Below are 25,692 nucleotides of genomic sequence, written 5' to 3'. Positions count from 1 at the left end.
GACTCCAAAAGGCATTTGTATCATATTTGGCTTTTGACCTATAATAAAGCACTGAGATACATCAATTCCCAGACCTCTCATTTACTCTGCTCCCTCTGCCTTTTATAGTCTTATAGTTGACGGATATTGGCAGTAAATATCCTCTTTATGAACATCACTTTATGAACGTACAAATAACGTACATGAACACAGAATGTAGAAGTTACGTTAGATGAGTTACATTATATCTGTGATGCATCTGGTGTCCTAAAACAAGACAAAACCTTCACTGTCTCAGTACAAAGAGCAGTATTGACTGTTTGTGTCATGTGATCAAGGCTAACCTTTCAAATTGTTTAGATGGACACTTTCTCCCAAAAAATGTGGATAGGTAAACACATAAAAACCTGATTAAGGTGACAGAAATTTTGTGTGCATGCTTTGGCACATAATGACTTTAGTCACTGTAATATGACTAATTTTAAAACTGTGAAAGTCTTTATTCTTTATCACTGACACACTGCTGCCTGTCTAAGAATGTACTAGAATTGTGTCCTATATCAGAGTTTAGAAAAGGATACAATAGTTCTTCTTTCAAAAGGTGGCTCTCACCTTATGGTTCATGATTAAATGTTGGACACTCTGCAGATTGGTCCCATATTCTGTAGATGAGGCCAAAAGTAACCGATCCTGAATCCACACCTAAAGAAGGCAAAATAGAGGGCTTTAGGTACATAAATGTGACATTTTCTGAAAAACATTTGAGTGGTGTTTGCACATGCAAAAATCACGGACTGACACTGGGCCTCATTCATGAAATACATGAAACTATTTTTTTGGGTAAATCGTTAGTAAAGCTGTTCTGACGCAAACTTTTGTTCTCATGAAAATGTTTGTGTTTTCAAAATGTTAACTGGTACGAAAGAAATGTACACCTGCTCCCTTCCATTTATAAATAGTGTGTAAGACATTCTGTGTTGTTTTTGGCAAACTGATGACACGGCATTTTGATGCACTGCCATAATACCATAATATTTTACAAGTTTGTTTGCCCTGTCTTTTTTTTTTTTGTAACTGTTTAACTTTGAGTAAAACGCAGCACTTGTTACTGTTACTTTTTACCCAGTTGTCCAATCAATGGAGAAGGGGTGGGACAAATACTGCATCGCCCAACCATCCTACTTGTACACAGACTGAACAATAATGGAGATGCAAATATTGCTAGTTACTGCATTTTTATATTCAGCAATATTCTTTAAAATGAGATTCTACAGTAACACAGTACTGCCTTGGATATACCAAATTATAGCAACCAAAGCACCTCAGCTGGAAAAACTGCTGTGCCACCAAAGCACTCTCAAGTGCCACCAGCTTGCCGTTTATAGAAGAACGCCTGGCATTTTTTTCAGCTAGCTAAAAACGCTTTAGTGGACACACGTTAACTGAGTATTTAATGTTAGGCATGAGGCCTATTAGTCTTTTTTGCATTTATTAAATATACTGGAGCCAAAATTGATAAGGGAGTCCAGATAATGTGTTTCTGGACACATAACTTACGCAGCTGTAATTTATAGGTGGGGATTATGCCCTGTTTACGCCCTATTTACGAATTCATTAACATACACGTTTAACTATTAAATCTGATGGTTACGAAGCGTTTGTGAATCCAGATGAGAGACTCCAGAAGGTCTGTTTTAGGGGCAAATTACTCTGAATCTACTTATATATTTTTGCAAGTTTCATAAATAAGGCCTATTGCCTGTTTCAGAGTGGCACTTTGTTCTTTTAAAAAGCAGCTCATGTCCAGTATTTTCAGTGGCTCAGAGTGGCTCAGTTCACAGTATTTGCTCCATACAAACTATTTTTTTAACTTAACTCATCTCAGGATGTGCTTTGAGTTTAGGTCACTTATAAAGTGCATTTACGCCAACCAACTTCCCAAACTATTACACTAAACTATTACAAACCGGCTGTTGTCAACAAAAGCGCTTAACAAGAGCTCCCTGCGGTTTCCAACAAAATAAAAGCTTGATAGTTTAAAGTTTAAAAATAAAGAATTTAAAAAAGCCATAAATATTAGTACTGTAAAACATTTTACAGTGAAACTGTAACATAAAATTAAATTATTCTTCTTGAATAATCTGCTTTTTCATTTTATAGCGAAATATTATGATAGTAATATTACATTTCTATTTAATATTTCACGTAGGAATAATACTATTAATAATTATTACTATTATGATTATTATTATTACATATTTATATTGATATATAATCACAACATTTTTGGCCAAATTTTCAACTCTACAAACAAACAAAGCAAATCTGGCGCTTTTTTAAAATTACATTTAATCACAATTTTTATCTGAAAAATTGCTATTTGTTTTTTCTCAAATCGTGTTCTGAGTTTGTTCGTCATGCCTTTATGCAATTGCTAGGAACTTATAGTTGTTTTCTAACATTCTGTGGAGTTAAGTGAATGGACTGCTAGGCTGTACTGGGCTGTTGATCTCACCCCAAGATTATATGTAATTCCAGTTCCAAAATATGGTTTGGGTCCCTTAAAGGGATAGTTCATCCAAAAGTGAAAATTCGGTCATTAAAGGAGAAGTCCACTTCCAGAACAAAAATGTGAAGATAATGTACTCACCCCCTTGTCATCCAAGATGTTCATGTCTTTCTTTCTTCAGATGTAAAGAAACTGTTTTTTTAGGAAAACATTTCAGCTTTTTTTTTTTCCATATAATGGACTTCTATGGTGCCCCGAGTTTGAACTTCCAAAATGCAGTTTAAATGCAGCTTCAAACGATCCCAAATGCGTTGTAAATGATCCCAGCTGAGGAAGAAGGGTCTTATCTAGCAAAACGATAGGTTATTTTCATTAAGGAAATACAATTTAAATACTTTTTATTCTCAAACGCTCATCTTGTCTTGCTCTCCCTGAACTCCGTGCATTCTGGCTCAAGACAGGTATGTCGAAAAAGTCGAATTGTCTCCCTCAACTTCAAACATCATTTCAAAATCATTCTACATCACTGCAGAAGTACCGCCCAGTCTATGCAAAGTGAACATGCAAAGAAGATCAAACACCCTTAACAAAAAAGGTAAAACAGCGAACTTGAGGGAGAACATGAGATGGGAGTTTTTCGACATACCCTAACTGTCATGAACCCAGAAAAAAACAGAGTCCAGGCAAAGTGAGATAAGACGAGTGTCTGACAATAAAAAGTATATAAATTGTATTCTTTTTATGAAAATAACTGATCGTTACGCTAGATAAGACCCCTTTTCCATGGCTGGGATCATTTACAACCGCATTTGGGATTGTTTGAAGCCACATTTAAACTGTATTTTGGAAGTTCAAACTCGGGGCACCATAAAAGTCCACTGTATGGAGAAAAATGCTGAAATGTTTTCCTCAAAAAAACATAATTTCTTTACGACTGAGGAAAGAAAGACATGAACATCCTGGATGACAAGGGGGTGAGTACATTATCTGTAAATCTTTGTTCTGGAAGTGGACTTCTACTTTAATGACTCACCCTCATGTCATTCCAAACCCTATTTTAACAATGTCCTCACTACCTTTCTGGGCCTGGGAATGTTTCAGTTGTGTTGCTGTATAAATATTTAAATATGTGTTCCGAAGAAGAACAAAGGTCTTATGGGTTTGGAACGACATGAGGGTGAGTAAATAATAACAGAATTTCAATTTCTGGGTGAACTATTCCTTTATGTCCATGTGATTTTTTTTTTTTTTTACCATTTTCATTGTTCTTCTATCACTTAAAAAAAGTACTAACTTCACTGTTCAACAAGCAGCACAATTTTAGATATGCATTATGTCTACAGTGCAATATGTGCAAATTTTAATACTTCAAGAAGCAATGAGTAAATAATAACAGTGATGGTAGCATCACAAACTATATAGAGAAAAGTAAGTGACACTTACAATCTCATCCTCTAGGTCCTGGGTGACTTGGTGCATTTCTTTTGAGGCGAGAAGGATCCGCCTCCTTTCCTTCAGAGGCTCAATAAGACGCACGATTCGGGTCTCCGTCACGACTCCTTGTTCCTCTCCTTCTAGTCTCCGGTGATCAGCACCAGCCCTGACTTCACCAACACCCTGATAAAGCTGCATCTGGGCTTCCATTGACTAAGAGACAAAGAAAAAGTGAGTTTACAAATGGATTTGAAATTTTCCAAATCAAGAAAAAACATTCAGTGGCTGTTGCAAGTCTCACTTGTATCCTCTGGAGCTGCTGGCTGAAAGTGGGGCGTGGCTGAAGGAGGGTGGGTTGGGTGCTGTGGGAGGAGCCAAGTGTGGGCGGCTGCTCCTGTATGGCGTTGAGATGCTGGTCCAGGTCGCTGAGGGTGTTGGTGGGCAGGTCGGTAGTGCGGTGGTTCTGGGTTTCAAACAGCTGGCGGGCTTTGACTTTGGTGGTGTTCTCCAGGTGAGACCAGCACTCTCTGATTTCCTTCAACTTCACCTCCACCACCGATCGCAACTCGGGCTGTTCCTGGATCAGCTCCTCGCCCTCCTACACAAACAAATGTAACACAATCCGTGTACGTGTTACCACTCTGACCCTCAACCTTCATCATTGCCAGTTTATGCCCGTGTGTGTATGTGTAAGATGGAAAGAGATCAAAGTAAAGAGAGTATCTGTCTCTTCAGAGCCATGGCTGAAGTCCAGCCTCCTAAAATAGGGCACCATCGCACACACACACGCGCACACACACACACTCACTGACTCTCTCTCTCTCTCTGCATCAGTGTGTAAAGGTTCATTCTTCCCTGCAGAATCACACGAAATTAAATTCACTCCTGTTTCCCTTTCAAAACGATCTACGTCCCTCTTTCCGTCACAAAGCTGTCACCGCGTGTGCGTGTACATGTGTGCCTGGCCATACGTGTGTGCGTTTGTGTTTCATAATGCAGTGCAGCATTTCTCCTTTTGGCACAAGTCGCCTGCTCCCCTGTACTGCAGAGAGGGAAAGAGTGTGTGAGAGAAGGAGAGAGAGAAACAGATGGAGAAACAAAGAGATAGAAAAAACAGAAAAAAGGGGACGTTTGGATGGAAAACAAAAAGATGAGGAATAAGATGAGACTGAAGGTGGAAATTAAAAATTTGTGTCAGATAGATGGTTCTAGCTGGATGCTAAAGTATTCTGACTGGCTGTTAAGCATTGCTAGGGTGATCTAGCTGGTTGCTAGGCATTGTTAGATGTCTTAGCTGGCTGCTGGAATTTTCTAGCGTTGCTAAGGCGATCTGACTGTTTGTTAGGGTGTTGAGACAGTTGCTAAGGAGATACAGGCATAGATAATGTATATGTAGATGTCACATACATTATTAGCCACTGGTTCTATGGGATGCTATACGTAAGCCATCTGCCATATTGTCCGTGAACACTCGAGAGCAAGCTGACTGTGGTTATACGCATATATGAATAGCTATATTTGCAACAGACTTCAGCAGATGATTTTGCTAAACGAACACAATACACGACAAAGCCATTAGCTAACACAACATTTTAACATGCCATACATTTTAACATGCCACACTGCACAAATATACAGTTTCTCACTGTTTGCATATAATAACCACTCATCTACATGGTTTCTTTGTTTGTTTTTAACAGCAGAATTAATATTTATCCATTTCTGGATAAATATAATATAAACCACTGTGCTGTGCGGCTCATAATTATCATGCAGTAAAATTGCCCCTCCTAGTGGCCAAAACACTTTGCCTGTGGATGAGAATCCAAAACAAGAACTGGTGGAAGGTTGTCCTGCTGCACTTCAGTTTTATAATGACAGGACATGCATTTATACAACACTTTATTAAAAAGGAAGAACCGCTCGTTCGGCGTGTCATACGTCAGAGTGCTATTTTTGAGTAATTGCATGTGTAGTCCTTTCAGTTTCAGTTTTCAATCCGATCAAGTGTTTACATGCACTCTCAATCGTATTAGGAAAGAAATAAACCACTCCCTTCAATCCGATCAACGTTTCATTCCGATTGAGCTCAATCGGATAAGTTAAGGTGTTTACATGAAGGGTTTTCAGTTCGATTGAGCCGTCAATCCGATTACAAACAGATTATTTGGTTGCATGTAAACGTAGCCACTGTTACAAGATGATGGACGTGTTGACATCTCTGAAATGGTCAAATGTGGCATCTAGCTATACATATCTATGGTTCTAGCTATCTTAAAGGTATAGTTCACCCAAAAATGAAAATTCTGTCATTAATTACTCACCCTCATGTCGTTCCAAACCCGTAAGACCTTCGTTCATCTTCGGAAAAATTAAGATATTTTTAATGAAATCTGTCTGATTTTCTGTCTAGCTGTATGACTTTGTTTAGCAACCAGTTAACCTTGTCTAGCATCCAGCCAGAACACCACAGCCAACCTAAGAACCAACTAACTACAGCTAGTCTAGGACCCTTGCTGTCTATGCAAGGTCAGAAATATCTTAATTTGTGTTCTGAAGTTGTTTTACGGGTTTGGAACGACATGAGGGTGAGTAATTAATGACAGAATTTTCATTTTTGGATCAACTATCCCTTTAAGACAGCTAGAACCATAGATATGTATAGGTAGATGCCACATTCGACCACTCCAGACATGTCAACGCATCCATCATCTTATAACAGTCAATGTGTCGTCACATGAGAGTGAATAATTAATGACAGAATTTTCATTTTTGGGTGATCTATCCTTTTAACTGGTTATTATGCGTTCTAGTTAGTTTTAGTTAGTTAGCTCTTAGGTTGGCTAGAAGTGGTTGCTAAACAAAGTCATGCAACTCAACACAAAATCTAGACAGTTGGATGACAGCCACTATTAAAAAAAAAAACATTTATATTTTAGAAACATTATTATAGCATTAAGAAGTTTACATTAAACCATTAACAAGTTTATATAAGTTTATATGCTGTATGAGAAATTTATTATTATACTTAAAAATAAATAACTACTAAAATGACTGTTGATTATTTTAACCTCTAATATTACCGTGACTTAACTGACAGGATTCCTTGCATATTTTACGTCATTAGTTGAGAGAGATTTTTTTCTTAAACCAACATACTGCGCTAGTGAAAAATAATTATACTAAAATGTATTTACAATACATTTACTTTGTGATAAGTATACTACAAATACATTTATTATTTATGTAATTAATAAAAATATTTTGCAGTTGTACTTTTAGTACACTAAACTGGTAAACTTAAAGTCTGTTAAATTGGAAGAACACATTTTTTACTTAAAACACTTTAAGTATATTATTTAAGTATATTTGATTGTGCAAAAGTGGAACTATTGCAAGTATCCTTTAGGTAAACTATATATCTTGCATTTAAAGACCAAAATTAAAAGTGAAAAGTGAAAGTGAAAGTGAAATTATTTAAAGATCATACAATCCTCATCAATAGTGACATTAAAACACATTTTAGGCTTAACATTAAGAAATGTGCATTACACGCAAGTGGTACTCCAAATAAATTTTGATTATAATTTTTAGATCAGGAGGTCTTAAACGATATGTCAGTAAATGTGTTAATAGATTTAAACTTTACTTAGTATAAAATAAATGTATTTTAAATATATTACTTTTTTACTAGGGTGCACCTGATATATTTTGATAGATCGGAATTAAATCAAGAGTTTGTAAATTAATAGAAATCAAATCATAAAATCTGTGTCAATACTAAGCCCTGACAGACAGACAGACAGACAGACAGATAGATAGATAGATAGATAGATAGATAGATCATGAAAAAAGAGCAGGAAAGCATATTTTATTAGCTATGACTTTTAAGATCATTCATTTATTGTACTTAATTAGTACTACGAAGTACTTAACCTGTGTATGTGTGTGCGCACGAGACGGAGTGTGTGTGAGTCTAGAACTATTATTGAGCATAATATCGTACATTGTGTGTTCTTGTGAATGGCCTGGTGAAACAAGGAGGCAAGGTCAGCTCTAAGGACATCGTCATGTGCTGTGATTGGTCCAGCCGCCTGTCTGTCATTGAGGATGCTGAGCTGAGTGAGTCTGGAAGTGGGGGAGGGGGCGGGACTCTTCCAGAAGGACGAAGAGTTCTCCAATCACAGTGGGACGCGGTGTCATTGCTTCTGTCGTTTCTCAGGTTACAGTCTCATTAACTCACGTTTCCGTGGCTACGTACCACTAAGAGTGAGTGTGTTTGTGTGTGATGCTGTAATTGCTCTCAAGTCAGGCAGCTCCTCAGGCAGGGCTACAGAAATCAGGTTCAGGAAATAATGGCAGCCATCTTAGTTCAGCTAAACAAAAAAAAAAGTGCTACAAATGAAGAAACGTTTTCTGCAAAACATACCATTTCTGACAATATTTCTGATACATATTGGCATCACAAGTGAAACATATCCAATTTATTTTTACCCTAAGAGCATGAGCGGCCATTTGTAAATTTTATCAGTCTGGCTTCCAGTCTCACCCGCATCCAGCTATTTTTAGCTGTACAAAACAGCTCGTTTTGCTGCTTGATACTGCAAATTGGCATGTCTTACCATATTATTTTAACGTATTATCTTAATTATAAACATAGTGGTTTGTAGTGCAAACAGTGTGACCCTGGACCACTAAACCAGTCCTAAGTAGCATGGGTATATTTGTAGCAATAGCCAAAAATACATTATATGGGTCAAAATTATAGATTTTTCTTTTATGCCAAAAATAATTTGGATATTAAGTAAAGATCATGTTCCATGAAGATATTTTGTAAATTTCCTACAATAAATATATCAAAACTTAATTTTTAATTAGTAATATACATTGCTAAAAACTTAATTTGGACAACTTTAAAGGCGATTTTCTATTATTTTCTATTAATTTGTTTTAGTATTTTTCTGTTATTTTTTCGATTAATATTTTCATTTTTTGCACCCTCAGATTCCAGATTTTCAAACAGTTGTATCTAGACCAAATACTGTCCCATTCTAACAAACCATACATCAATGGAAAGCTTATTTATTAAACTTTCACATGATGTATTAATCTCAATTTCAAAAAATTGACCCTTATGACTGGTTTTGTGATCCAGGGTCACATATTAAACTTACTAACTTATGAAGTTGAGATAAGCTTATAATAATGGTATTAAATTTTTCTTAATCACATTTCTGTGGGTGTGGCTTTAGCTCAAGATACACCAGTAATAAATCATAATGTTTGGTTTAAGGATGAACCAAGTACTCGAAGGTTACAGCAATGATCACTGATAAAAGCAATGATCAGGTGACTTTTAATGTGAGGTACAAGTTAATTTGTGCAATGTAAGTTGTAATGTTGTATATATAGCTGAGTGATCTAATATAGGATGCTTTTGCATGAGTTATTTAACCCGTTAACAAAGCGCTTCAGTTTAGCAATGTTCATTCACTCCTCAGCTTTAGCTCACGCAGCTCAAACAGCAATTAAATTATTGAATATTACCAAATAATATCAACAATACTAAATGATTAATTTTATTTTTTCAACCAGTCATATTCCTTATAAATGTTCCAAAAACAATGATGCATTATAAAAAGAGACATCTATAATTCTACAGAATAAAATACAATAATTCTAAATTCTACAATAACCTGCATAACTGTAAAACAGATCCTAATTTCTGACACAGCTGAGGTCCTGAAACAAAATCCTGAAGAACAGGGAGAGAAAGCACAGAAAGCAGAATTAGACTCTCCTTCTTCAAACCGAACAGAACAAGCAAACGTCTGACGATTCAAAGTCAAACGCACAACACGGAAAGACATAAAACTTTGACTTGACTTAGTGAAGCAAAAACCAATTTTCTACACAGCAAATTTTCAACATGCACACATATTCCCATGCATCTACTGATGAATCTAATTCACTGCAGGATTCAGATTCTAAAAAGCTATTTTACTCATGAGATTGGTTTGCATGTTTGATATGGTCCACTGAAAACGCCTGAATAAAGCTTTAAAAAACGCTGGCACTGAAGTACCAGAACAGCATTAATCACAAGTTTCACAAAAGGCCTGGAGATACTTGAGAGTCACACCCACAGAGAGTAGCCGAAAAGCTGCTGATTTCCACTGGCATTTACAGATCGAGAAAAGAAAGAATCGTGCCATTTATTACAATTGCAGATATTATGTAATACTATGACATTAGACTTTCCCAACCCATGATCTCATACTGATCCATGTCACATTAGGGCTGGGCGATGCATTGAATATTCACGACATATTCACAGCGATTTCCCAAAGACTGTGTCCTTAGACTAATACATTAGCAGATGATGTTTCAGTAATGTTCACTTAAGTCTGATTGTATAGGATTAGAAAGCTGCAGTAAAAATAAATAAATATATCAATAAATATGTATTATTTATTATTGGTATTGTTATATTGGTGATTATAAATCATATAGATTTTTTTAAAGAGCATAAACCAGTCTGATTGCTGCCTGAAAACTGATTGTTGACTTTCATAATTTCAATAAAAGCCCTTCTCCTCCAGGCAAGCTCTGACATAGAAGTATCAGAAAATAAACAGGAGTGACATTTAAAATCAGCTTGAATAAAGATTAGCTTAATTATTACAAAGTAGTGCAGTCAGCCTAAAGGCTACTGAGTTTAGAATCTTACATCATGTATTCCTTGGTGAACTGTAAACAGCAAACTTCAATAGTGATACATGGAAAGAAACATGAGAAGAGAAAACAAGGCCAAAACAGAAAGATGGCAGGCCCACGACATCTAATAAAGCATTCAGAGTGCTGTAATTCAGAGTATTGTGGTACAAATCTACCACAAGAACACAGTGACGAATCAGGAACAATGCATTTGAGATATTACTCACCAAATCATCAATGCAGCAAAATGCATCTGAAATTTCTAGTCAGAGCTGGAGCGTTTACTGCTTACAAACACACTATTCAGTCTGGACAGAAACCTTTGTGGCAGAGCTCCTTCACCTATGTTTAATTCTTCTGGCTATTGCAACCACAATGTGATACAAAGAAAGAGAATACACCCTATATACACTACATACTAGCATCTACTAGCGTCATACATCTACCAGAAAAACATGCACAAATGCCTTTTTTTAACATTTAGCACATATCAGTGAGGCCGTGTGTCAGCCTTCCACCCACTGTCAGCACGAAAAAAAGAACAGTAGCAGCATCTATGCAGTCATACAGCGACACTCGATGCATCATGTCACATGGTTCCTTGCCATTTTCTGTGATCAGCAATACTAGCAGATATCCCATTAATACCCATCATAGTTTTAAACTGATTTACATACTAATCATTTTAACATAAAGATGTTGTATGGTTTCTGACACTTCACAGTGCCATTCGAAACCCAGCTATGTCACTTCAGCTGCACCAGGATGTCCTGCTGTGTATCAGGCCATGATAAGCAATCTTTCAGGACAGCATGTACCGGATCTGAACAGGTCACCTGGGATCAAATATTATATTGCAGAGCATCATAAGGCACCATAGACCAACTGAGACCGAACATGTTATACAACATTGGCTGATGGTGATAGTAAAAAACTAGATGTGAATACACATACGGATGTGGTTGTGTCAGGACATTAAAGACAGCAGTGGATCCTTTTCCAAAGGCCTTGTCTATCCACTACTTCTCTTGACTTCCACTATCAAGCTTTCAACCACCATTATCACCAAAGCTTTTTCTCGTTTACACTACCAAGGTTTTGTGTAAGAATATCAGCTTCATGTTCACTATCGTCTCAGCTCAACCAGTACAGAATCCAATGAAAACTGGAGGAAACATGTGTCCTACCAAAACCCAAACACTAGACCAAAAATTGTTTAAGCCAACCTTAAATGGGAACAAACCATATATTTTAGTTGATACCAATAAGCTGATAATTGGCTGATAACCAACACATGGCCAATAACATGCTAAAATCTAAAATTAACAGTAGTCAATTTCAGATTTTACAGAATTTACAGTATGAAATATACACAATTTTGAGAATATGTAATGTTCTATAAAGGTGAGAAAGCGTCCCTACAGTAAAAACAGAAATATTGTAAAATATTACAATTTACAGTACTTTTATATGTTTTTAATATATTTTAAAATGCAATTTATTCCTGTGATGCAAACGTAAGCAATTTACAATATGAAATATGTATAATTTTGAGAATAATGTTCTATGAAGGTGAGAAAGCGTCCTTCAAGAAATTGTGCTGTAATCTTAACCATAAAGTAGTTTAATTCCCAGAATAAAAGTATGGTCTCGGAACAGCATTCACATTTATTAACCAATAGAAAGTCACCAAGGCTGCATTTATTTGATCAAAAGAACAGTAAAAACGTAAATAATGTGAAATATTATTACAATTTACAGTATTTTGATATGTTTTCAATATATTTTAGAATGCAATTTATTCCTGTAATGCAAATGTAAGCAATTTACAATGAATTATGTTAATTTTGAGAATATGAAATGTTCTAAAGGTGAGAAAGCATTCTTTAGGAAATTTTGCTGTAATCTTAGCTGTAATGTAGTGCTTTACTTATAAATTAGCATTAGATGACAGCAAAATAATCTACAATTTAAAAAATGGTATAAATGAGTATCCGTAACTAAATATCCAATACCCACTTACCCTTATAAATTAATATATTTGGAAGTATTTATCTAGCACTTTTATTTGATGTTGTTTAGCACAATGGTCAACTTCTGTTGCTTTTATTGTGGTTTTAATAAATAAAATGGCTGACTGAAAAATCTGCTTGTTTAATTTACTGGTGTCTTATACTAAATGTATTTGTTGATTTAAATACAGAACCATAAAAACACGTTTCCGATACCTCAAATGGTTTCAGGCAGGAGCACTGGACACAGGAAATATGTCGAAGAGAGCAGAAGAAATCCTGCACACTGCCATGTGTGCCATGTCTCTGCTTTTACATGCCTGATGAAGGTTGCATAAGCGAAAATTTGCTGTTTCAACAAACACTGGATTTCCTGCAATCTACAGCAATTTGGGTATTTTTTCTTATCTGTAACATTGGTTTAAGAAAAAGCAAACATGCGTGATTACCGAGGACACTAATTCATTAGCTCATTTGCAAATAAACATCCCAAAGTCAGTCTTTAATCAATCCCAAATTTATTCTAAACCCATTCGTAACCAACCTACACTCTTAAAAATAAAGGTGCTTCACGATGCCATAGAAGAACATTTTTGTCTAAATGGTTCCATAAAGAACAGGGAACAGATTCTACAGATTATAAAAAGGTAAGAAAGAAATGGTTCTTTAAAGAACCTTTGACTAAATGGTTTATTGCAAAACCAAAAATGGTTCTTCTATGGCTTTGCTGTAAAGAACCTTTTAAAGCACATTTATTTTTAAGAGTATATAGTCAAGCATTCACCTCTATTCAAATCTACTGTCCAGTCATCCTCAATCAAATGTCCTCAACTAAACCACAACTACAGCTAAATCTGTGCTCGACCCATTCATAATCAATTTTCAATCAAAATATTTCAACTAATCCTGAATCTTTTCTCAGTTTATTCTCAACCATTCCTAAATCTTTCCTCAACAAATGCTGAATACCCTCAATCCATTCTTGGCTAATACTAAATCTATTCTCAATCAGTCTTAACAGAAGTCTTATTTCCTTCATACTTCTCATGCATTCTAATTCAACCAAGAATCCATATTGGCTTGGTAATGTTTTCCACAATTTCCAGAATAAACGTATGGTATAGGAACACCATTTACATTTATCAACCAAGAGAAAGTCATCAAGGCTGATCAAAAGTACATTAAAAATAGATATATTCTGAAACAAAATAACTGTTTTTAATATAGTTTAAAATGCAATTTATTCCTGTGATGGAAAAGCTAAATATTCAGCAGCCATTACTCCAGTCTTCAGTGACACATGATCCATCAGAAACCATTCTATATGCTGATTTACAGTTCTTTTAATTATCAATGTTTACAGTTGTGCTGCTTAATATTTTTGAGCAAACCATTTAAAGATTCCTTGATGAATAGAAGGTTCAGAAGCATAGCATGCATTTAAAAAATAAATTATATTTATTTTTATAAATGTCTGTAAATGTCACCTTTGATCAATTTAATGTATCACTGTTGAAAAAAAATAATTTCTTTAAAAAAAAAACATATATCCTTAGAAATGTATATATATTTACATAGAAGCTGTGCTCATATAGCCAATGTGCTGGAAAGGACCTGAAGCCCATGCAGTTACCTGAAGAGTACATAGTGTCCACCTGTATATTAATTTTTCCCTCCTTTATGTCATCCCATTTCCTTAATTTCATCCTTTGTGACTCACCTGTTCGATCTTGGCAAGCCATTCTTTGTTGCGGGCCAGCTCGGCCATGAAGGCCTGGTGCTTCATCCATTTCCTGTGCAGCTTCTGAGCTTCATCTCGAGCTCCATCGCGAGCTGTCAGCATCCTGTCAGCCTCTGGGAGCTCTGCTCAGCTACACCATACACACACACATGCACAGAGCAGTCAGCAGACAGCTACGACACAGACACATTGTGTCACAATCTTTTAGCCATCATCTTCAAACATACACACAGCATTAGGCCCCATACACTCAACATCAATACAACACTGCAGCACCACGAAAAAACATCTTCACCTGCACCACCAGCACACACACGCATCCCAAAAAATGTCCAGAGCAGAGGAGAGAGCAGCACCTCAGCAGAATGTGCAGCAGCGGTGGGGTCTGGAGCTCAGGGGTGGGGGATCCACAGGGTCCTCATGTCCTCCAAGTTAGCGTCCAGGCCCCTGCAGTTCTGCTGCAGTATCCGTGCGTCAGTCCAACGGCTCAGAAAAAACAACCGGCACGCACACGCAAGACAGACACCCACTGAAAGCGCTCGGTCTCCTAGAAATCTTCAGTGAGGATCACACCGGCTGTTCCCTGTAACAAATCACTGCGTTATAATCCTTCAAACCACACGAGAACCAAAAGCCGCGTCTTCGCCTGCTTGCCTGTGTGCGTCCGCGTCAGGGGCGAAGCTCTGGTTTCAGCGCTGCGTCCGGAATCGCTACGCCGTCCTGCTGTCGACCTGGGTGGATGGGGGGTTCGGAGGAGGAGTGGGAGGAGTCGCTGATGTGCGTGTATGTTCGGGGGGGGGAACAGCAGATTTAGACACCTAAAGACACAAGTTACCCTCTTTGAATGAGCTCACGCACTCGCAAACATCGTGCTGCGGAGGATGCGACGGCTGAATGGATGCACACGTGTGCTTTTGTGGGCAGATTCTCATGTGCTCTAGTGTGATTGCAATGCAGCATGCTGCAGTCTCTCTCTCTCTCTCTCTCTGTCAGCGCAGAGAAAACCGCCTCAATCCTATCAACAGACTTTACTGCAGTGCCTCAGAGTGAGGGAGGGAGGGAGAGAGCAAGAAAGAGGGAGAGGCAGAGAGAACGAGAGAGAGAGAGGGAAAAAGGGAGGGGGTGGAAGAGGATGAAGGCAAAGGGGGGTGGCAGAGACTGAGGAGAGAGATAGAGAAAGAGAAAGGAAAAGACGAGGCATGAGGATGGCACATTGGCTACAAAGGGAGATAGAAATACTGTGGGAGAAACACCTTGTATAGTTAGAGAAAATTGGAAATGGGAAAGACAGGTGTAAAAGGAAACGAAGCATGAGCGGGCGACATTTTTCAGTGTCACTAGGGATGTTTAACTGCACCGCGGGGGCGGGTATGTGCGTGTGTGTTGGGGGACAGTAAGGAAAGGAGAACAGATTGGTTTAGAAAACAACCACAGGGATGCTGAGGCACTGGAGGTCACAGCCTCAGCAGTAGTGTTGGGTAGTTGCCACAGGGGTGTGTGTGTGCGTTTGTGTGTAAGGACATTCAGAAAGCAAAATGTGTGTTTGTTACATGAGCACTGATAACAGACTGGAAACACTAACTGGAGAGGTGGATCGTGTCATTATAAAGGTACAAATGGACACCCAGTGGTTTAGTGGGAGATATCTTGACTGTGTGTCTATAAGGAATCTGTCATCATTTCAAACAGCTGAGTGAGAGCAGAGGAAAGGACACACACGTGTCGCTGTAGCATCGCTGCTTCCGATTTAAAGAGACAGACACGTGTTTTAGAAATGCACACGCCCAGGAAACAGAGGTTTGGGCTGGAATATGTCTGCAGAAACGGACGGATTTTGATTTGACAAACAATCGAAGCAATTAAGCATCAGTGTAATTAACTGTGGGATTAACAAGAAATAAGAGACAAGGATTGTACCGTGGGCCTTACAGGATCTATTTTTGCTTTTGCCGATAATCTAATTAAAATTACAGTCTTGTAGATTTAGGCCTATTATATTTGAGATCACCTATATTTAAACCAGGGTATGCATATTATTTTGAGAGAAAAAAACATTTACAAAAAATGTACAATTTACATTATACACAGTATATACAGTATATAAAGAGCTCAGATGCAAAAGTCCATCTGACGTTTTTCTTTAAAATAAGCATTTTTATCATGCTCGTATGTATAGGTTTCTACCTAAGTACTGGTAATTCTGATTTTTTTTTTTTTTTTTTTATAATGGTTTTTAAATAAGTCTCTTCTGCACATCAAGGCTGCAGTTATTTGATTGAAAAACAGACAAAACAGTAATATTGGGAAATATAATATATGGTTTTCAATTTTAATATACTTTAAAATATTATTTGTTTCTGTGATGCAAAGCTGAATTTTCAGCATCATTACTCCAGTATTTTTTGTTATATGATCCTTAAGAAATCATTCTAATATGCTGTTTATTATTGAAAACAGATGCTTTTTATTTTTTTGGATCCTGTGATACTTTTTTCAGGATTCTTTGATGAATAAAAAATTAAAAAGGACAGCATTTATTTAAAATAGAAATCATTTGTTACAATACACACTACTGTTCAAAACTTTGGGGTCAGTAATTTTTTTTCTTTTTTTATAAAACATTAATATATTTAGCAAGAATGTGTTATATTGATACAAAGTGATAGTAACAACTTATTCAAAAGGATTTCTATTTTGAATAAATGCTGTTCTTTTTACTATTTATTCTTTTTAAAAATCCTCAAAAAAGTATCACAAGTCATATTTAAAAAAAAAAGAAGAAGCAATTCATAACTGTTTCCAACATTGATAATAAATCAGCTTATTAGAATGATTTCAGAAGGATCATGTGACACTGAAGACTGGAGTAATAATGTTGAAAATTCAGCTTTGCAATGACAGGAATAAATTATATTTTAAAGTACATTAAAATAGAAAACCGGTATTTTAAATTACAAATATATTTTATAATATTATTGTTTTTTTCTGTATGTTTGATTAATTATATTCAGCCTTAATGAGCATAAGAGACTTTTTTAGAAAACATTAAAACTTTTGAATGGCAGTGTGTGTATGTATATATGTATATATTTGAAGTGAATCAAAACCATTCATCAAACAATACCCGTTCTCATTTTAGGACAACTTTATTTCTGATCCACTTCAAATGTTGACTACTGTATATATACAAACATATATATATATATATATATATATATATATATATATATACACACATATATATATACACATATATATAAACTACATGTATTTTGGCCTTTATTACTAATTAAAAATATGTATCAGACAAAACAATGATATTATAGACATTAAGAAACAATTTTAGAAAATTTTGTATTTCAAAATAAAAAAAAATACATAAATGCCTTTATATTTGGAGGCTGAAAAATCCTACAACCCTAAAAATTTATGGAAAAAAAAATGTTTTTGGTTATATATGCATTTAAAAAACGTACAGTGTTTTCTTCTTAGAAAACATATAAAACAAAAAATAATACACCTAAAAACACTGACTAACTTTTCTGGTCCAAAACAATTCTTTCTAGAATTAGAATGTTCCAGGCCACTAATTTATAATTACCACCCGCCACTGACTTAATGATATTAAATTAAGCAGACAGTAGCTCAGAGATACAACATCATAAGCAAATAGTTTTGAAAACCTACCACTCAAATTGATCAGAACTGCCAGCCTCAGATCTTGGTTTGAATAGATGTGGCTGTACTCCAAAAATGAGTCATATTCCCATACTGGCAAGTCTGCAGGTACATGCAAAAGTGGTGGTGAGAAATCCTTAAAATTTAAATGAAAACTGTCCTTACTGCTTCTTTTTCTGATACAAGTTATGGTATTATTACGAAAAGACATAAACAAGAGTGTTGGAGTGTCACTGCACCAGGACTTGTACTAATACTACTAATATCATGCTTAACTGAGGCACACAAATAAGTTTTTCATTTTGTTTTGTTTTTTAGCTATAAAAATAATAATAGCCTACAAAATGTTCTGTAACCCAGTGTGCCTAGTCAAACAATTACAGATTTTAAAAAAATTACCAAATTTAAACGCAACGCATATATATCCATAAAAGAAAGTTAGATTAATCACCTTTGTTTTCGTAATTTGCTGGACGTCAGCATAAACTTGTCTCCTTCCCTGGTAAAACAAAGCCAGAGGCATTTCGCTGTTTGGCGCCTCCCAGTGGACAACATGCGTTATAATGCACTTCCACTACAAGAAATCACATCACCAGTGATGAAATGATTACAGATTAGTACAAACAATAAGGAATAAATGCAAAAGAAATGTTAATGTGAAATGTTTAGAACCATTTATATGAAGCTAATGGAAACACGTGAATTTAAACAAGTTTAAATTTAAATCACATCTTCTGTTTACATGCTTAATTATGTCACAAATAACTAGAACTACAAATACAGGTAGCATGCAAAAGAAAGTCCTTCATTTATTTATTTATTTATTTATTTTTTAACAAAATACTTACAAAATTCTACATTAAGATGTTGATGGAACAATGTTTACCTGGTGCACTAACATTAGTGGAATTCAAAAATATAACTGGCCAGTGTGGTTTAAAGCATTAGTGAATCGCCAGCAACATAAAACATTGCTTTATTTCGAACAAAGTTTTAATATCAACACCTGGATGACAATTTCTTTTTAGTCTTCAATGCAGAAGCAATGCAAAGACTTCCGGTTCATTAGCTGCTATAGGGAAATAACAAGATGATTAAAAACGTGCAGTAAATGGTTGAACTGTGTGCACTACAAAGCAGTCTGTTCATAATTAAGATAATACATTAAAATAATATGGTAAGATACACCAATTTGCAATATCAACCAGCAAAATGAGCTGTTTTGTATAGCTAAAAATAGCTGGACGTGGATGAGACTGACCCATAAAATTTACAAACGCCTGTGCCTGGTCTTACGGCAAAGATGGATAAGCTTGCAAATCAGACACATTTCCTCAGTCACTGGCCCTTTAACAACAGAGCAACATCCGTTCGCACATAATGTTTGCTCTTTGTCTTTTCATATTATTTCACTTTATTAACCCCATTAATATGCATGAAGGTTGCCAAAGGCGAACATGTACAATCAGGTATTATTAATTAAAGCTCCAGGACATGCAGCATGTGTGTGGATGGTTGAGAGGGTGTTTTTTTCAGAGGGCATGTCAATCCAAACCCTGAATGTGCAGGCATGATTTTTCTAGTAACATCTAACAGGCCAGTATAATGTGCAGAATGCACCTTGAAGTCATTGGGTCAGGCAGATGTTATTACAACTCATCAGGAATGACCTAGTGAGCGTCGCCATGGTGATACTGCCGGCCAGCAGCATGCTGCATGTGCCAGTCCATATCAACTTCTCAGACGGCCAGCGGGCACAACAGCAGCACAACCAGTGTGGTTTCTTTTTGTGCCAGCCATTTGTTCGCTATACTTATTCTCTAACATACCAAAAATTACAACAAACAATAACAAATGAGGAATATTAGTAGAAAAAAAACAGTTGTTCAAATTAAAAATATTACTGTTTATAACCTCACTTCTGATTTCAATATACACTACTAGTCAAAAGATTTTTAATGTTTTTTAAAGAATTCTCTTCTACTCACCAAGTCTGCATTTATTTGATCCAAAACACAGCAAAATCAGTAATATTGTGAAATATTTTTACTATTTAAAATATCAGCTTTCTGTTTATAAATATTTTTAAATGTAATTTATTCCTGTGATCTATTTTTCAGCATCATTACTCCAGTCTTCAGTGTCACATTATTCTTCAGAAATCATTATGCTGATCTCCCGTTCAAGAAACATTTATTATTATTATTATCAATATTTAAAACAGTTGAGTAAATTTCTTTCAGGGTTCTTTGATAAATAGAAAGATCCAAAGCATCAGCATTTATCTGAAATAAAAAGCTTTTGTAACATTATACATTATACCATTCAAAAGCTTGGAGTCAGTATTTTTTTTTTTTTTAAAGAAATTACAGAAATTAATACTTTTATTTAGCAAGGATGCTTTAAATTGATCGAAAGTGATGATAAGGACATTTATAATGTTACATAAAATTTCTATTTCAGATAAATGCTGTTCTTCTGAACTTTCTATTCATCAAAGAAACCTGAAAAAAAAAAATCTACTCAACTGTTTTCAACATAATAATAAAAATAAATGTTTTTTGAGCAGCAAATCAAAATATTAGAAAGACTTCTGAAGGATCATGTGACTGGAGTAATGATGCTAAAAATTAAGCATTGAAATCACAGAAATAAATTACATTTTAAAATATATTACAATAGAAAATAGTTATTTTAAATAGTAAAAAATATTTAAAAATGTTAGTTTTTGCTGTACTTTGAATCAAATAAATGCAGGCTTGGCGAGCAGAAGACATTTCTTTAAAAACTTTAAAAATTGTAATCTTAAAAAATTTATGACAGGTAGTGTATGTTTTTTGGTCATTCGTCATTTTGTACAAAGATTCCTTTTAACCAAAGCAAAGCCTGCCACAATACCTCTCACATCTTTGTTTTCCTTATTATTTCCACAAACACCATGGCAGATTCACGTCTGTATAATAATAAAGCACACGAGTTACAAAAATTAACTTTAACTTAAATAAAAATATTCAACACTCAATCAAACCTGTATATAGCATACTTACTTTCCTGGTTTTTAAAACTCTTCTCTTCCCTTTTATAATTGTGTTTTTGAGAACAGACGTCTTCAGTATTGTAATTTCAACTCTGTAAATGTGCTCTGTAAATATAAATATTCGTAATTTCGTTTCACTCTGTCGTAATAACATCTTTTTGTCATACAAACAATTGTAGAAAAATATTGTTTTAATTTTAAAAACAGGCCTTTCCCCTAAGTCCACTTATTATGTGATACTATAAGTCGCATTTTCAGTCATTTCATGACATTTTCACAATTTTACAAAACTATGTTTGGTAGGTGACGCGTCTTAATCGCCTTTTCTGAGTAAACATCAAAAAGGAACTCGCGTTTTAGTCACGTTTCGAGAAAACATCGCGATAAACAACGATACCTGGTTACTATTTAGCTTCGTGGTCTGTAGCATATTAAAATTAGACATTAAACAAAAAATACTACTTATTCATATTCGTGTATGTATGCTCGGTGTCTCGGCCATTAGGTGGTAGCATCGTGCAACAGCAAACAGCGCAAGTCTTCTCTTGCACGACCCGGTACTAATGCTGTGAGTGACGTCTGTACTTCCTCTTTGCTCCTGCGCCGCGAGGGCAACCATGGTGCGTAATATTGTCCTGTGGATTTTCATCCAAAATCTGTTTTAATCCTAAATATGTGAACAGCCTAGACCCAATCAAACTGTACAGTGTAAATCTAAACATCCTCGGCACCATATAAAATATTGTATTGTGTCGTTTATGTGACGAATAAGATTATTATTATTCTCTATTTGCCGATTTCCCAACTCGTAATGTAGATGTTTCAGCTGTAGCCGCTTATGAGTTGTATTTGGTATACCCATAATAAAACACTATTTTATTTGTCTTTATATATTGTAATTAAGTATTTACACCCCTTAACTTATAACATTTTCTGTTTATTTAGCGAAAATGCCGATTAGCTCGAGCGCTAACGCTAGGTGATATAACGTTGATGAACTCGCGCTGCATGAGATCTCTGACAATATTCGTGTTTATCTGTAGGTGAACGTACCGAAGACCCGCAGGACCTACTGCAAGAAATGCAAGAAGCATCAGCCACATAAAGTGACCCAGTACAAGAAGGGCAAAGACTCTCTGTACGCCCAGGGTAAGTTCATGGAGCTGACTTGAGACGATCAGTACGTTTCTTGTGTGAGGATTTTACCTGCATTTGTTTATCATCTGTTTCTTCCAGGAAAGAGGCGTTACGACAGAAAGCAGAGTGGTTATGGAGGACAAACGAAGCCTATTTTCCGAAAAAAGGTATGTTGGGTTTTGCAGATGGGTGTCAGGAATGTGGATGCAGAAGGTGCTGTTTAATGTAGACCAGCGGTTTTCAAAGTCTTTAAATTTAATAATGCACCAAAGTATTGTTCTTGTATGTCAAAGCGGTTGTCTATGCTTAAAACACTTTAGGTATTGCTCCAACACAAAATATGTATACACTTTAAAAGAACAGTGTGGACTTACTGAAGTTCATTTGATTTAATTACTCTGCAATAGGTGTAACTTTTCATTGTACAATGAAATTAACAGAAAAATATGCTTTCTAGTTCTTAAATTTTTTTTTTTGGACAAAAATGAAACCCACTGGTGTGGACTATGGTTGGAACTGCAGGTCTGAAGTGTATTTGGGTTATTGTTAATGTTAGCAGAATGTGTGTTTTTTTTTTTTGTTTTTTTTTTGTTTGTTTTTTTGACATGCTTAAATGTCTTTATTTGGCATTTGATTAAATATTATTGCTTTATTGGAGCTTGGATGAACATTGAGTTCACAGGATTAGTTCACTTTCAAAATAAAAATAAAGGTGATTTGCTCACCTTAATGCCAAGATGTTCATGTCTGTCTTCAGTCGCAAAAAAATGAAGGTTTTTAAGGAAACATTTCAGGATTTTTCTGAATTTTTAAGTGGTGGCCAACAGGTTGAAGGTCCAAATTGCAGTTTCAGTGCAGTGTCAAAGGGCTGTACATGATCCCAGCCGAGGAATAAGGGTCTTATCTAGCGAAACGATTGGTCATTTTCTTTTAAAAAAAAAAAAAATTAAATCTATGTACAATTTGGACCTTTAACTAGTTGGTCACCCCATTGAAGTCCATTATATGTAGAAAAATCCTGGAATGTTTTCCTCAAAAACCTTCATTTCTTTTCGACTGAAGACAGACAGACATGAACATCTTGATACAGGGGTGAGTAAATTATCAGGAAATGTTTAATCTGGACGTAAACTAATCCTTTAAAACTATACAAGTATCGTGCCATCTGATTAAATATAAATGAACAAGATCCAAAAAAAAATTGAAATAGTGGTCACATTCATATTCAACATCACATTTGCAAAGCAAACATGACAGCTGGTCACAGGAGATGCATTTAGGTTGCGGGTGTAACCAGTGATCTGTTTTATCGCGTCTGATCAGATCACAAGGTGCCAGGTGTAACAAAGCCTAATTTAATTTTAAAATGTACATATAGCTTTAAACTTTCTACAAATGACCCGTTATGCAATTTAGTTGAGCCTAGATCTACATTGTTTGTGGGGGAACAAAGATTTTCCTAAATATGTTTGCATATCATGTAATTTGTCCCTCCGTGTGCCGTAGGCTAAAACCACAAAGAAGATCGTGCTGAGGCTGGAGTGCGTAGAGCCCAACTGCCGCTCAAAGAGAATGTTGGCTATTAAGAGATGCAAACACTTTGAGCTGGGAGGAGACAAGAAGAGAAAGGTAAGAGCAGTACACAACAGCTGGGCAGACTTGACATCACATTTGTTAAAACATTCTAATAAGTTAAATGCCAAATTTGAAACTCTTTGTACTGATGAGACTTCAGATGCAATATTTTTAGTTGTTAATTGTTTTCAGGGTTTTCACTTTAATGGAAAGCCTGCAACAAGCCTTACAAGGCAATCTGTGACTTAGACACAGAAATTCATTTGATATTTATGTAGTAAAGATTTGTGGTTGATTTTTATCAGCTAGAAATCACTCTCTTCGTGAGGGCAATCTTTTTAAAAATTCATGCCGTGTTACAATGCTGAATTATTAAAAACCCAGTAAATGCAAAAGTTATGGAAATTCATTGGAGAAAGTGGTGTGGGAACTGTCTAATTTACTATAATCAGTGGTGTACCTGTGTTTTTAAACTTAAGCTCAATTAAGCGTTTGCCCATAGTTGAATTATTAGACTTAACCAAATGTTTGCGCTTTCAAATAAGTGTTTTCCAAGGACATTTTTAACAGGGACAGAACCAATGAAAACCAGTTTCAACCTGTTATTAAGGGAATTACAGTGCCTAATTTCTATTTTCTTCTCTCTCTTACAGGGCCAGGTCATCCAGTTCTAAGCTGGGCCAAATGCTTCATTTGTGGTTGATTTTGTCAATAAAAGACGTTATACAGTTATGCTGACTTTGCCTTTCATTCAACATCAGTATCAAACTGGGTTTCCAAATTAAGCTTCACACACAAGTGCACCGTAGGGGACCAAAACGGCAGCTTTGCTTCCATAAATATGTACAAAAGTGTTGCTTTAACAGCAGATTTGTGATGTGTCTCATGCCACTGTTGGGGTAAAGCGAATTATGCATCCCGCAGTGGAAAATGAATCTTTACTTAGACTCCCTCTCGGTTTAGTGTGTAGTCTGAGAGAGAACAAGGAAGAGACATGCCACACGTTAAAAAATGAATGTGAGAAACTGTAGCACTCAACTTGGCAGCAGCAGGAAAGAAAGTTGTCTTTAAAGGCATCCCTTGGTATTTCTGAACTAAAAAAGTGCACATGCATTACGTTACATCATCCTGAAAAGTACGTTTATAGACCGATTTGAGTTCAAGTATAATTCATAATTTCATTGTCAGTTTTGATAGCCAATTTGATGCATGTAAATATCAGTGCATCCCCATGGAATATATATATATATATATGTGGAAATCTGTATGTGCATGACTAGGGAAAAAAGCTGCCAAACAAACTTTATCTGAAAATAAACACTAACTTAAGAGACCATCTTGAGTTAGTGTTTATTTTCAGATGAAGCTATTTTATTCCATTAAGTAGAATTAAAGGGATAGTTAACCCAAAAATGTAAATTCTGTCATTAATTACTCACCCTAATGTCGTTCCAAACCCTTCAGACCTTTGTTCCCCTTCAGAACACAAATTAAGATATTTTTAATGAAATCAAAGAGCTCTCTGACTCTCCATAGACAGCAAGAATTGAATAGTCCATGCACAAAAAGTATTCTAATAGCTTTGTAAATTATGCTTGAACCACTGATGTTACATGGGCTACAGTTGAGGTCTAAAGTTTACATACACCTTGCAGAATCTGCAAAATGTAAATTATTTTACCAAAATATGTTAATTTTTTATTTAGTACTGACCTAATTAGGATATTTCACATAAAAGACATTTACATATAGTCTACAAGAGAAAATAATAGTTGCATTTATAAAAATGACTCTGTTCAAAAGTTTACATACACAGGGTTCCCACTCTTTCATGAACACCAGATTCAAGGACTTTTTAAAGCACCATTTATTT

The 25,692-nt window shown here is 35.6% G+C and overlaps 2 protein-coding genes across 4 annotated transcripts in view; one reads left to right on the top strand and one right to left on the bottom strand.

Annotated features, from left to right (window-relative positions):
• sptbn4a (spectrin, beta, non-erythrocytic 4a) overlaps window positions 1–18,621 on the bottom strand; it is a 35,782-nt gene extending 17,161 nt beyond the window's left edge. Inside the window, exons 1-7 of one of the 3 annotated variants that reach the window (XM_051109647.1) lie at window positions 18,522–18,621; window positions 18,080–18,172; window positions 14,749–15,210; window positions 14,372–14,522; window positions 4,224–4,520; window positions 3,932–4,135; window positions 592–681 (exon numbers count right to left, since the gene is read on the bottom strand). In XM_051109647.1, coding sequence (XP_050965604.1) covers window positions 592–681; window positions 3,932–4,135; window positions 4,224–4,520; window positions 14,372–14,494 — 714 coding nt within the window. In that variant the 5' untranslated portion in view covers window positions 14,495–14,522; window positions 14,749–15,210; window positions 18,080–18,172; window positions 18,522–18,621. Of the gene's footprint in view, window positions 1–591; window positions 682–3,931; window positions 4,136–4,223; window positions 4,521–14,371; window positions 14,523–14,687; window positions 15,374–18,079; window positions 18,173–18,521 lie in introns of those variants that run through there. The other 2 variants (XM_051109649.1, XM_051109646.1) reach the window with 2 other exon arrangements.
• Window positions 18,622–21,563: 2,942 nt separating this feature from the next.
• On the top strand, window positions 21,564–24,551 carry rpl36a (ribosomal protein L36A). Its single transcript, XM_051109650.1, has 5 exons — window positions 21,564–21,727; window positions 22,151–22,256; window positions 22,344–22,411; window positions 23,751–23,873; window positions 24,473–24,551. Exons 1-5 carry the CDS (start codon window positions 21,725–21,727, stop codon window positions 24,491–24,493), a joined length of 321 nt encoding a protein of 106 aa, XP_050965607.1. The 5' UTR covers window positions 21,564–21,724; the 3' UTR covers window positions 24,494–24,551.
• The last annotated feature ends 1,141 nt before the right edge of the window (window positions 24,552–25,692 follow it).

The sequence above is a fragment of the Labeo rohita genome, chromosome 5 (genome assembly GCF_022985175.1).
Source record: "Labeo rohita strain BAU-BD-2019 chromosome 5, IGBB_LRoh.1.0, whole genome shotgun sequence".
Lineage (NCBI taxonomy): Eukaryota > Metazoa > Chordata > Actinopteri > Cypriniformes > Cyprinidae > Labeo > Labeo rohita.
Note: the sequence above shows the minus strand (reverse complement) of the source record. Positions and strands in the feature narration are given on the sequence as shown.